Here is a 13,824-nt window from a genome sequence, read left to right on the forward strand (position 1 = left end):
TTGGGTACATAATGATGTGCATCACATATTGAGCCATCTGCATTCTGCAGCATCTGCGTAGTAATCGATGCAGACTGAGAAATGGCTGGCCCCATTGCAATGAAAGTATAATAGCGATTGATCAAAAGCAATAATTTCCTTACTAAAATATATTTACAGTAAATCCCCAATAGTCCAGAGTCTGAAAATATGTCTATTGAGATGGTCACTTCACCTGAGAAGAACTCCACAGTCAATTCAAATTCCCCTGAAGTTGAAGCAGCCTTTTGAATGAAGCGACCATAAAAATGGCACCCACACCGCTGGCTTTAGTTCAGAACAGTTCCACTTTTTCCGGGCAGTTTTTTGGGCGAGTGATATTGTGGGTGATATGTGTGCGAGGTGGTGAAAGTGACGTTGGGTGATCTCCTGGGCGTTAGTTTCGGCAAATGTGATCTTTACGACAAAAAAAAGTGGGCGGGCGGTATTATTGAATTTCGGCGTTAATTCCGTGCGGAAACTAACATTGGTCGATATTATGGGCGTTGATTTCGCCCATTTTGATGATTCCGCCCCAAAAAAGTGGGCAGGCAGTATTATTTTTTCCCGGTGTTACGCACATGGGGAAACGCTCTGCGATACGTTTCCGAAAACTGTCCGTCAGTTTCCATTTTGTGGCTAAATGGGCGATATATGGGCATTATGCGTCATTTCAGCAGTAAAATGGAGGTTAAGTGGGTGTTAAGCATGCAAAAAACATGAAAATCTAGCCCTTAGTCTGTACCACCCACCCAAATACCACACCAATTTTCTCAACGAGATACCTTTTCTGCTTTCCTCCCTCTACCTTTGCACCGAGCGACTTCTCATCTTTGGTGATTTCAACCTCCATCTCAACTCATCTTGCTCCCTCTCCTCTGAATTCACTGCCCACCTTTTCTCTCTTAATCTCTCCCTTCATATCAACTCCCCCACCCATATACACGGTCACCTCCTCAATCTTATCATCTCACATGGCCTCGCTATCCACTCCTTAAGGTCATATCCAACCATTTCCTTATATCACACTCTACCCATATTCCCTTTCCCCTTGCTAAGCCCACTTCTTTTCGTACTGCCCCTGGAAAAAACTCTTACTACAGCACTTTGTAATTCCCAACAACCTAGCTTTTGGCCTACTATTCTCCCTGACATTGTTGCACCTACTGACTTACTAAATCACACTCTCTCCACCACCTTTGATGCCCTTGTACCCACTAAAATCATTACACTCTTTTACCCTAGTCGTTCCCCCTGGTATACCATTCATCTCCGCTCCCTTAAGTCTAAGAGATGCAGACTTGAAATTCTTTGGCGGACAACTGGTCTAATCATCCATCACTGGATTTGGCTAGATTAAATAAAGCATTACTAGGTCCTCCTCTCCATAACTCAAACCGCTCACGATTCATCCAGGACAGCAAAAATAACACCAGGTTTCTCTTCACCACTAAGCGTCTTCTCAAACCACCCTCCCCTACCTCACCTCTAACAATAAATAAGAGGACTACATGGGCTTCTTTGTTAAAAAGATCGACAACATCTGTTCAACTGCATCTGCTTTCAATTCCCTCCCTTCCTCTAGCCCACTGGACCTTACTTCCTCTCCATTTTCCCCCTGCCCTAACTCTAAATTTGCATATTTCTCTGATTTCTCTCCTGTCTCTTCTCTTTCCCTATCAATGCTCATCTTGTCAACAAGACCGACCTCCTGCTCTCTCGACCCTATTTCTACTAAATTGCTGGCAATCTAACTTTCCTTCCTGGCTCCTATGTTAGCGGATATGGTTGATGTGTTTCTCTTCTCTGTTAGAGTCCCTCTTTCCTTCAAATCTGTCATCGCCTCTCTCAAAAAAAACAACCCTCGACCCTTCCGTCCTTACAAACTATCGTCCCTTCTCCAACCTCCCTTTCCTCTCCAAAGTTCTTGAAAGTGTTGTCCCCTCCCAAATCTGTGCCCATCTTTCCCAGAACTCCTTGTTTGAATACCTCTAATCAGGCTTCCGCCCCACCACAGTACTGAAACTGCTCTTACCATGGTCACAAATGGCATCCTAATTGACTGCGACAAAGGTAATCTAGCCCTTCTCATCCTTCTGGACCTTTGCAGCCTTTGAGATGGTTGCCCACAAAATTCTGTTCCAACACCTCTCCACTGTCATCCAGCTGGGTGGGATTGCACTTGCCTGGTTTCATTCCTATCTTTCCAGCCATAACCATAGAATCACCTGCAATGGCTGTTCTTCCCAATCCCGCACTGTCACCTCTGGTATCCCCCAAGGATCTATCCTTGGCACCCTCCTATTTCTCCTCGACATGCTGCCCCTTGGTAATATCATCCGACAATACAACATGAGTTTTCACATGTACGCTGATGATACCCAGCTCTACTTCTCCTCAGCTGTATCGCTCCTCCACCTGTCTCAAATCCTCTACCATCGCTATACAATCAGACTGTTTGTCCGATATCCGACATGAGTAGAAATTTCTTCCAATTTCATATCGGGAAGACCAAAGCCATTGTCTTCAGTTTACGCACAAACTCCACTCCCTTTCTATTGATTCGATCTCTCTCCCCGGCAACTGTCTAAAGCTGACCAAGTCTGTTTGCAACCTTGGTGTCATATTTGATTATAAATTCAGCTTCCTACCACAGATCCGTTCTATCACTAAGAGTGCCCATTTCCACCTTCGTAATATCACCCATCTCTGTTCTTACCTCAATGTATCTGCTGCTGAAACCCTCATCCATGCCTTTATCACCTCTAGACTTGACTATTTCAATGCACGCCTGGCCGGCCTCCCTAATTCTACCCTTCCTAAACTTGAGGTCGTCCAAAATTCTGCCACCCATGTCTTTGCACCAAGTCGTGCTCACCCATCTCCCCTGTGCTTGCTGACCTACATTGGCTCCCAGTTAAGCAATGCCTTAATTTTAGAATTCTCATCCTTGTTGTCAAATCCCTCCATGGCCTCACCCTTTCTTATCTCTGTATTCTCCTCTATCCCTCTAATCCCCAAGAACTCTGTGATCCGCCTATTCTGGACTTTCGAACATCCCTGATTTTAAATGCTCCATCATCAGTGGCCGTGACTTAAACTGCCTGGGTCCTAAGCTCTGGAACTCCCTCCCTAAACCTCTCTGCCACTCCACTTCTCTTTCCTCCTTTAAGACGCTCCTTTAAGCTGACCTCTTCGACTCAGCTTTTGATCATCTGCCCTAACTTCTAATATGGCTCGGTGTCAAATTTTGTTTTGTAACACTCCTGTGAAGCACCTTGGGATATTTTATTACGTTAAACGTGCTATATATATATAAGTTATTGCTGTTGTTGTTACCTCTGGCTTCTGCTCACAGCTCTCCCCGATCTCAGTCGCGCTGGGACAGTAGCTCTCATCTGTCTCTATTGTCTGCCAATAAAACCCAGGCTCAATCTCAAATATCTTCTTAATGGCCTGTGCAAAAGACAGAAAAGCACAGTCCAAAATGTGATCAGTCACATACTCATAGGGGCCGATTTTCAGCACCTCACCGCCGCCGACATTCCTCCTGCAGATCCGCTCAGTGCCACTTTCGAGGTGGCCTGGAGCGGGCGGGAGGAGAGAGCCATCAGGAACTGCCCACTGGCGTCAGCGGACGGCCGAGTGGCGCAACTGAGCTCCTGCCCGCCGAGCTCCCAGATTCCTGTGGCGGGACTCGGCGGCAGAACGGGGTTGGACCACTGGCTGCAGGCTGGTCTGTCCCCGACGGTAAGTCTGAAGAACCAGAAAAAGAGGTAAGTGAACATTTAAAAAAAAATTTCAACAGCGACTTACCTGTATGGGGTCCCCTGAAGGTCTTTGAATAGTTTTTGTATTTTTTTTATTTATGATTGTTTTTTTCAGGTCTTCAACCCTCCGCGGGCTCAACTCCATCCTCGGCGGCATTTGGGCGGCAAACGCCTCTGCTGCCGAGAATACGACCTCCCGCACGCTGCCGCCCAGATTGGCGGCATACATCTTCCATTTGCAGCCCGCCAACCTTCGAGGGACCTTCTTCATGAATATCCCGCTCAAAGTGCCGTCCGGTACCTTGGCAGCATTCAACAACACTCAGTGCTCAGTGTGAACACGCCCAGTGTGAAGAGTGAACCCACTCAGTGTGAAGAGTGAACACGCCCAGTGTGAAGAGTGAACCCGCTCAGTGTGAAGAGTGAACACGCTCAGTGTGAAGAGTGAACACGCCCAGTGTGAAGAGTGAACACGCTTAGTGTGAACATGCTCAGTGTGAACACGCTCAGTGTGGAGTGAACACACTCAGTGTGAATACGCTCAGTGTGAAGAGTGAACAAGCTTAGTGTGAACAGTGAACATACTCAGTGTGAACACGCTCAGTGTGGAGTGAACACGCTCAGTGTGAATACGCTCAGTGTGAATAGTGAACACGCTCAGTGTGAACACGCTCAGTGTGAAGAGTGAACACGCTCAGTGTGAACACGCTCAGTGTGAAGAGTGAACACGCTCAGTGTGAACACTCTCAGTGTGAAGAGTGAACACGCTCAGTGTGAACATGCTCAGAGTGAACATGCTCAGAGTGAACACGCTCAGAGTGAACACGCTCAGTGTGAAGAGTGAACACGCTTAGAGTAAACACGCTCAGTGTGAAGAGTGAACACACTCAGAGTGAACACGCTCAGTGTGAAGAGTGAACACGCTCAGTGTGAACACGCTCAGTGTGAACAGTGAACACGCTCATTGTGAAGAGTGAACACGCTCAGTGTGAACACGCTCAGTGTGAACAGTGAACACGCTCAGTGTGAAGAGTGAACACGCTCAGTGTGAACACGCTCAGTGTGATGAGTGAACACGCTCAGTGTGAAGAATGAACACGCTCAGTGTGAACACGCTCAGTGTGAAGAGTGAACACGCCCAGTGTGAACACGCTCAGTGTCAAGCGTGAACACGCTCAGTGTCAAGTATGAACACGCTCAGTGTGAACTGTGAACACGCTCAGTGTGAACACGCTCAGTGTGGAGTGAACACGCTCAGTGTGAACACGCTCAGTGTGAACAGTGAACACGCTCAGAGTGAACACATTCAGTGTGAACTGTGAACACGCTCAGAGTGAACACACTCAGTGGAGTGAACACGCTCAGAGTGAACAGTGAACACGCTCAGAGTGAACACACTCAGTGTGAACAGTGAACACTCTCAGTGTGAACACGCTCAGTGTGGAGTGAACACGCTCAGAGTGAACACGCTCAGAGTGAACACGTTCAGTGTGAACATTCTCAGTGTGAACACGCTCAGTGTGGAGTGAACACGCTTAGTGTGAACATTCTCAGTGTGAACACGCTCAGTGTGGAGTGAACACGCTCAGTGTGAAAGTGTGAACGCGCTCAGTGTGGAGTGAACACGCTCAGTGTGAACACGCTTAGTGTGAACGCGCTCAGTGTGGAGTGAACACGCTCAGTGTGAACATGCTCAGTGTGGAGTGAACACGCTCAGTGTGAAGAGTGAACACGCTCAGTGTGGAGTGAACACGCTCAGTGTGAACACGCTCAGTGTGGAGTGAACACGGTCAGTGTGAACACGCTCAGTGTGAAGGGTGAACACGCTCAGTGTGAAGAGTGAACGGACACGTGCAGCGTGGAGTGAACACGCTCAGTGTTAACACGCTCAGTGTGAAAGTGTGAACGCGCTCAGTGTGAACATGCTCAGTGTGGAGTGAACACGCTCAGTGTGAACACTCCCAGTGTGAACACGCTCAGTGTGAACAGTGAACACGCTCAGAGTGAACACACTCAGTGTGAACACGCTCAGTGTGAAGAATGAACACGCTCAGTGTGGAGTGAACACGCTCAGTGTGAACACTCCCAGTGTGAACACGCTCAGTGTGAACAGTGAACACCCTCAGTGTGAACACGCTCAGAGTGAACACGCTCAGTGTGGAGTGAACACGCTCAGAGTGAACACGCTCAGTGTGGAGTGAACACGCTCAGTGTGAACACGCTCAGTGTGAAGAGTGAACACGCTCAGTGTGAACATGCTCAGTGTGAAGAGTGAACACGCTCAGTATGAACACGTCAGTGTGAAGAGTGAACACGCTCACTGTGAACACGCTCAGTGTGGAGTGAACACGCTCAGTGTGAACACGTCAGTGTGAAGAGTGAACACGCATCGTGTGAACACGTCAGTGTGAAGAGTGAACATGCTCAGTGTGAAAGTGTGAACACGCTTAGTGTGGAGTGAACACGCTCAGTGTGAACACTCACAGTGTGAAGATTGAACACGCTCAGTGTGAACACGCTCAGTGTGAAGGTTGAACACGCTCAGTGTGAACACGCTCAGTGTGAAGAGTGAACACGCTCAGTGTGAAGAGTGAACACACTCAATGTGAACACGCTCAGTGTGAACACTCTCAGTGTGAAGAGTGAACACGCTCAGTGTGAACACTCTCAGTGTGAAGAGTGAACACGCTCAGTGTGAAGGTTGAACACGCTCAGTGTGAACACACTCAGTGCGAAGGTTGAACACGCTCAGTGTGAACACGCTCAGTGTGAAGGTTGAACACGCTCAGTGTGAACAGGCTTAGTGTGAACACGCTCAGTGTGAAGAGTGAACAGGGCCAGTGTGAACACTCAGTGTGAACAGTGAACACGCTCAGTGTGAACACGCTGTGTGAACAGTGAACACACTCAGTGTGAACATGCTCAGTGTGGAGTGAACACGCTCAGTGTGAACACTCTCAGTGTGAAGAGTGAACACGCTCAGTGTGAAGGTTGAACACGCTCAGTGTGAACACACTCAGTGCGAAGGTTGAACACGCTCAGTGTGAACACGCTCAGTGTGAAGGTTGAACACGCTCAGTGTGAACAGGCTTAGTGTGAACACGCTCAGTGTGAAGAGTGAACAGGACCAGTGTGAACACTCAGTGTGAACAGTGAACACGCTCAGTGTGAACACGCTGTGTGAACAGTGAACACACTCAGTGTGAACACGCTCAGTGTGGAGTGAACACGCTCAGTGTGAACATGCTCAGTGTGAACAGTGAACACGCTCAGTGTGAACACTCTCAGTGTGAAGAGTGAACACGCTCAGTGTGAACACGTCAGTGAGAAGAATGAACAGGCTCAGTGTGAACACGCTCAGTGTGAAGAGTGAACACGCTCAGTGTGAACACGTCAGTGTGAAGAATGAACACGCTCATTGTGAACACGCTCAGTGTGAAGAGTGAACACGCTCAGTATGATCACGCTCAGTGTGGAGTGAACACGCTCAGTGTGAACAAGCTCAGTGTGAAGAGTGAACACGCTCAGTGTGAACACGTCAGTGTGAAGAGTGAACACGCTCAGTGTGATCACGCTACACGCTCAGTGTGAACAGTGAACACGCTCAGTGTGAAGAGTGAACACACTCAGAGTGAACACGCTCAGTGTGAAGGTTGAACACGCTCAGTGTGAACACGCTCAGTGTGAAGAGTGAACACGCTCAGTGTGAAGGTTGAACACGCTCAGTGTGAACACGCTCAGTGTGAAGGTTGAACACGCTCAGTGTGAACACGCTCAGTGTGAAGAGTGAACACGCTCAGTGTGGAGTGAACACGCTCAGTGTGAACATGCTCAGTGTGAAGAGTGAACACGCTCAGTGTGGAGTCAGTGTGAACACGCTCAGTGTGAAGAGTGAACACGCTCAGCGTGGAGTGAACACGCTCAGTGTGAACACGCTCAGTGTGAAGTGAACACGCTCAGCGTGGAGTGAACACGCTCAGCGTGGAGTGAACACGCTCAGTGTGAACATGCTCAGCGTGAAAGTGTGAACACGCTTAGTGTGGAGTGAACACGCTCAGTGTGAACAGTGAACACGCTCAGTGTGAACACGCTCAGTGTGAACAGTGAACACGCTCAGTGTGGAGTGAACACGCTCAGTGTGAACATGCTCAGTGTGAACAGTGAACACGCTCAGTGTGAACACTCAGTGTGAACACTCAGTGTGAACAGTGAACACACTCAGTGTGAACATGCTCAATGTGAACAGTGAACACGCTCAGTGTGAACACTCAGTGTGAACACGCTCAGTGTGAACAGTGAACACGCTCAGTGTGAACATGCTCAATGTGAACAGTGAACACGCTCAGTGTGAACATGCTCAATATGAACAGTGAACACACTCAGTGTGAACACTCTCAGTGTGAACAGTGAACACGCTCAGTGTGAACACGTCAGTGTGAAGAGTGAACACGCTCAGTGTGAACACTCTCAGTGTGGAATGAACACGCTCAGTGTGAAGAGTGAACACGCTCAGTGTGAACACGTCAGTGTGAAGAGTGAACACGCTCAGTGTGAACACGCTCAGTGTGAAGAGTGAACACGCTCAGTGTGAAAGTGTGAACATGCTCAGTGTGAAAGTGTGAACACGCTTAGTGTGGAGTGAACACGCTCAGTGTGAACACTCTCAGTGTGAAGAGTGAACACGCTCAGTGTGAACACGCTACATGCTCAGTGTGAAGAGTGAACACGCTCAGTGTGAAGGTTGAACACGCTCAGTGTGAACACGCTCAGTGTGAAGAGTGAACACGGTCAGTGTGAAGATTGAACACGCTCAGTGTGAACACGCTCAGTGTGAAGAGTGAACACGCTCAGTGTGAAGGTTGAACACGCTCAGTGTGAACACGCTCAGTGTGAAGATTGAACACGCTCAGTGTGAAGAGTGAACAGGGCCAGTGTGAACAATCTCAGTGTGAACAGTGAACACGCTCAGTGTGAACACGCTCAGTGTGAACAGTGAATACGCTCAGTGTGAACCCGCTCAGTGTGAAAGTGTGAACACGCTTAGTGTGGAGTGAACACGCTCAGTGTGAACAGTGAACACGCTCAGTGTGAACACATTCAGTGTGAACAGTGAACACGCTCAGTGTGAACACGCTCAGTGTGAACAGTGAACACGCTCAGTGTGGAGTGAACACGCTCAGTGTGAACATGCTCAGTGTGAACAGTGAACACGCTCAGTGTGAACACTCTCAGTGTGAAGAGTGAACACGCTCAGTGTGAACATGCTCAATGTGAACAGTGAACACGCTCAGTGTGGAGTGAACACGCTCAGTGTGAACATGCTCAGTGTGGAGTGAACACGCTCAGTGTGAAGAGTGAACACGCTCAGTGTGGAGTGAACACGCTCAGTGTGAACACGCTCAGTGTGGAGTGAACACGGTCAGTGTGAACACGCTCAGTGTGAACAGTGAACACGCTCAGTGTGAACATGCTCAATGTGAACAGTGAACACGCTCAGTGTGAACATGCTCAATATGAACAGTGAACACACTCAGTGTGAACACTCTCAGTGTGAACAGTGAACACGCTCAGTGTGAACACGTCAGTGTGAAGAGTGAACACGCTCAGTGTGAACACTCTCAGTGTGGAATGAACACGCTCAGTGTGAAGAGTGAACACGCTCAGTGTGAACACGTCAGTGTGAAGAGTGAACACGCTCAGTGTGAACACGCTCAGTGTGAAGAGTGAACACGCTCAGTGTGAAAGTGTGAACATGCTCAGTGTGAAAGTGTGAACACGCTTAGTGTGGAGTGAACACGCTCAGTGTGAACACTCTCAGTGTGAAGAGTGAACACGCTCAGTGTGAACACGCTACATGCTCAGTGTGAAGAGTGAACACGCTCAGTGTGAAGGTTGAACACGCTCAGTGTGAACACGCTCAGTGTGAAGAGTGAACACGGTCAGTGTGAAGATTGAACACGCTCAGTGTGAACACGCTCAGTGTGAAGAGTGAACACGCTCAGTGTGAAGGTTGAACACGCTCAGTGTGAACACGCTCAGTGTGAAGATTGAACACGCTCAGTGTGAAGAGTGAACAGGGCCAGTGTGAACAATCTCAGTGTGAACAGTGAACACGCTCAGTGTGAACACGCTCAGTGTGAACAGTGAATACGCTCAGTGTGAACCCGCTCAGTGTGAAAGTGTGAACACGCTTAGTGTGGAGTGAACACGCTCAGTGTGAACAGTGAACACGCTCAGTGTGAACACATTCAGTGTGAACAGTGAACACGCTCAGTGTGAACACGCTCAGTGTGAACAGTGAACACGCTCAGTGTGGAGTGAACACGCTCAGTGTGAACATGCTCAGTGTGAACAGTGAACACGCTCAGTGTGAACACTCTCAGTGTGAAGAGTGAACACGCTCAGTGTGAACATGCTCAATGTGAACAGTGAACACGCTCAGTGTGGAGTGAACACGCTCAGTGTGAACATGCTCAGTGTGGAGTGAACACGCTCAGTGTGAAGAGTGAACACGCTCAGTGTGGAGTGAACACGCTCAGTGTGAACACGCTCAGTGTGGAGTGAACACGGTCAGTGTGAACACGCTCAGTGTGAAGGGTGAACACGCTCAGTGTGAAGAGTGAACGGACACGTGCAGCGTGGAGTGAACACGCTCAGTGTTAACACGCTCAGTGTGAAAGTGTGAACGCGCTCAGTGTGAACATGCTCAGTGTGGAGTGAACACGCTCAGTGTGAACACTCCCAGTGTGAACACGCTCAGTGTGAACAGTGAACACGCTCAGAGTGAACACACTCAGTGTGAACACGCTCAGTGTGAAGAATGAACACGCTCAGTGTGGAGTGAACACGCTCAGTGTGAACACTCCCAGTGTGAACACGCTCAGTGTGAACAGTGAACACCCTCAGTGTGAACACGCTCAGAGTGAACACGCTCAGTGTGGAGTGAACACGCTCAGAGTGAACACGCTCAGTGTGGAGTGAACACGCTCAGTGTGAACACGCTCAGTGTGAAGAGTGAACACGCTCAGTGTGAACACGCTCAGTGTGAAGAGTGAACACGCTCAGTATGAACACGTCAGTGTGAAGAGTGAACACGCTCACTGTGAACACGCTCAGTGTGGAGTGAACACGCTCAGTGTGAACACGTCAGTGTGAAGAGTGAACACGCATCGTGTGAACACGTCAGTGTGAAGAGTGAACATGCTCAGTGTGAAAGTGTGAACACGCTTAGTGTGGAGTGAACACGCTCAGTGTGAACACTCACAGTGTGAAGATTGAACACGCTCAGTGTGAACACGCTCAGTGTGAAGGTTGAACACGCTCAGTGTGAACACGCTCAGTGTGAAGAGTGAACACGCTCAGTGTGAAGAGTGAACACACTCAATGTGAACACGCTCAGTGTGAACACTCTCAGTGTGAAGAGTGAACACGCTCAGTGTGAACACTCTCAGTGTGAAGAGTGAACACGCTCAGTGTGAAGGTTGAACACGCTCAGTGTGAACACACTCAGTGCGAAGGTTGAACACGCTCAGTGTGAACACGCTCAGTGTGAAGGTTGAACACGCTCAGTGTGAACAGGCTTAGTGTGAACACGCTCAGTGTGAAGAGTGAACAGGGCCAGTGTGAACACTCAGTGTGAACAGTGAACACGCTCAGTGTGAACACGCTGTGTGAACAGTGAACACACTCAGTGTGAACACGCTCAGTGTGGAGTGAACACGCTCAGTGTGAACACTCTCAGTGTGAAGAGTGAACACGCTCAGTGTGAAGGTTGAACACGCTCAGTGTGAACACACTCAGTGCGAAGGTTGAACACGCTCAGTGTGAACACGCTCAGTGTGAAGGTTGAACACGCTCAGTGTGAACAGGCTTAGTGTGAACACGCTCAGTGTGAAGAGTGAACAGGGCCAGTGTGAACACTCAGTGTGAACAGTGAACACGCTCAGTGTGAACACGCTGTGTGAACAGTGAACACACTCAGTGTGAACACGCTCAGTGTGGAGTGAACACGCTCAGTGTGAACATGCTCAGTGTGAACAGTGAACACGCTCAGTGTGAACACTCAGTGTGAAGAGTGAACACGCTCAGTGTGAACACGTCAGTGAGAAGAATGAACAGGCTCAGTGTGAACACGCTCAGTGTGAAGAGTGAACACGCTCAGTGTGAACACGTCAGTGTGAAGAATGAACACGCTCATTGTGAACACGCTCAGTGTGAAGAGTGAACACGCTCAGTGTGATCACGCTCAGTGTGGAGTGAACACGCTCAGTGTGAACAAGCTCAGTGTGAAGAGTGAACACGCTCAGTGTGAACACGTCAGTGTGAAGAGTGAACACGCTCAGTGTGATCACGCTACACGCTCAGTGTGAACAGTGAACACGTTCAGTGTGAAGAGTGAACACACTCAGAGTGAACACGCTCAGTGTGAAGGTTGAACACGCTCAGTGTGAACACGCTCAGTGTGAAGAGTGAACACGCTCAGTGTGAAGGTTGAACACGCTCAGTGTGAACACGCTCAGTGTGAAGGTTGAACACGCTCAGTGTGAACACGCTCAGTGTGAAGAGTGAACACGCTCAGTGTGGAGTGAACACGCTCAGTGTGAACATGCTCAGTGTGAAGAGTGAACACGCTCAGTGTGGAGTGAACACGGTCAGTGTGAACACGCTCAGTGTGAAGGGTGAACACGCTCAGTGTGAAGAGTGAACGGACACGCTCAGCGTGGAGTGAACACGCTCAGTGTGAACACGCTCAGTGTGAAGTGAACACGCTCAGCGTGGAGTGAACACGCTCAGTGTGAACACGCTCAGCGTGGAGTGAACACGCTCAGTGTGAACACGCTCAGTGTGAAGAGTGAACACGCTCAGCGTGGAGTGAACACGCTCAGTGTGAACATGCTCAGCGTGAAAGTGTGAACACGCTTAGTGTGGAGTGAACACGCTCAGTGTGAACAGTGAACACGCTCAGTGTGAACACGCTCAGTGTGAACAGTGAACACGCTCAGTGTGGAGTGAACACGCTCAGTGTGAACATGCTCAGTGTGAACAGTGAACACGCTCAGTGTGAACAGTCAGTGTGAACACGCTCAGTGTGAACAGTGAACACGCTCAGTGTGAACATGCTCAATGTGAACAGTGAACACGCTCAGTGTGAACATGCTCAATATGAACAGTGAACACACTCAGTGTGAACACTCTCAGTGTGAACAGTGAACACGCTCAGTGTGAACACGTCAGTGTGAAGAGTGAACACGCTCAGTGTGAACACTCTCAGTGTGGAATGAACACGCTCAGTGTGAAGAGTGAACACGCTCAGTGTGAACACGTCAGTGTGAAGAGTGAACACGCTCAGTGTGAACACGCTCAGTGTGAAGAGTGAACACGCTCAGTGTGAACATGTCAGTGTGAAGAGTGAACACGCTCAGTGTGAAAGTGTGAACATGCTCAGTGTGAAAGTGTGAACACGCTTAGTGTGGAGTGAACACGCTCAGTGTGAACACTCTCAGTGTGAAGAGTGAACACGCTCAGTGTGAACACGCTACATGCTCAGTGTGAAGAGTGAACACGCTCAGTGTGAAGGTTGAACACGCTCAGTGTGAACACGCTCAGTGTGAAGAGTGAACACGGTCAGTGTGAAGATTGAACACGCTCAGTGTGAACACGCTCAGTGTGAAGAGTGAACACGCTCAGTGTGAAGGTTGAACACGCTCAGTGTGAACACGCTCAGTGTGAAGATTGAACACGCTCAGTGTGAAGAGTGAACACGCTCAGTGTGAAAGTGTGAACATGCTCAGTGTGAAAGTGTGAACACGCTTAGTGTGGAGTGAACACGCTCAGTGTGAACACTCTCAGTGTGAAGAGTGAACACGCTCAGTGTGAACACGCTACATGCTCAGTGTGAAGAGTGAACACGCTCAGTGTGAAGGTTGAACACGCTCAGTGTGAACACGCTCAGTGTGAACACGCTCAGTGTGAACACTCTCAGTGTGAAGAGTGAACACGCTCAGTGTGAAGGTTGAACACGCTCAGTGTGAACACG

General features: G+C 49.1%; 1 protein-coding gene across 1 annotated transcript in view; it reads right to left on the minus strand.

Moving 5' to 3' along the window:
* Positions 1-13,824, minus strand: part of LOC139281010 (dynein axonemal assembly factor 8) — a 113,321-nt gene that overhangs the window by 43,368 nt on the left and 56,129 nt on the right. The window contains exon 14 of the mRNA XM_070900867.1: positions 3,358-3,474. Within this exon, the coding sequence (XP_070756968.1) occupies positions 3,358-3,474 (117 nt within the window). The remainder of the gene's footprint in view (positions 1-3,357; positions 3,475-13,824) is intronic.

This window comes from Pristiophorus japonicus, chromosome 15 (genome assembly GCF_044704955.1).
Source record: "Pristiophorus japonicus isolate sPriJap1 chromosome 15, sPriJap1.hap1, whole genome shotgun sequence".
Taxonomy (NCBI): Eukaryota; Metazoa; Chordata; class Chondrichthyes; family Pristiophoridae; genus Pristiophorus; species Pristiophorus japonicus.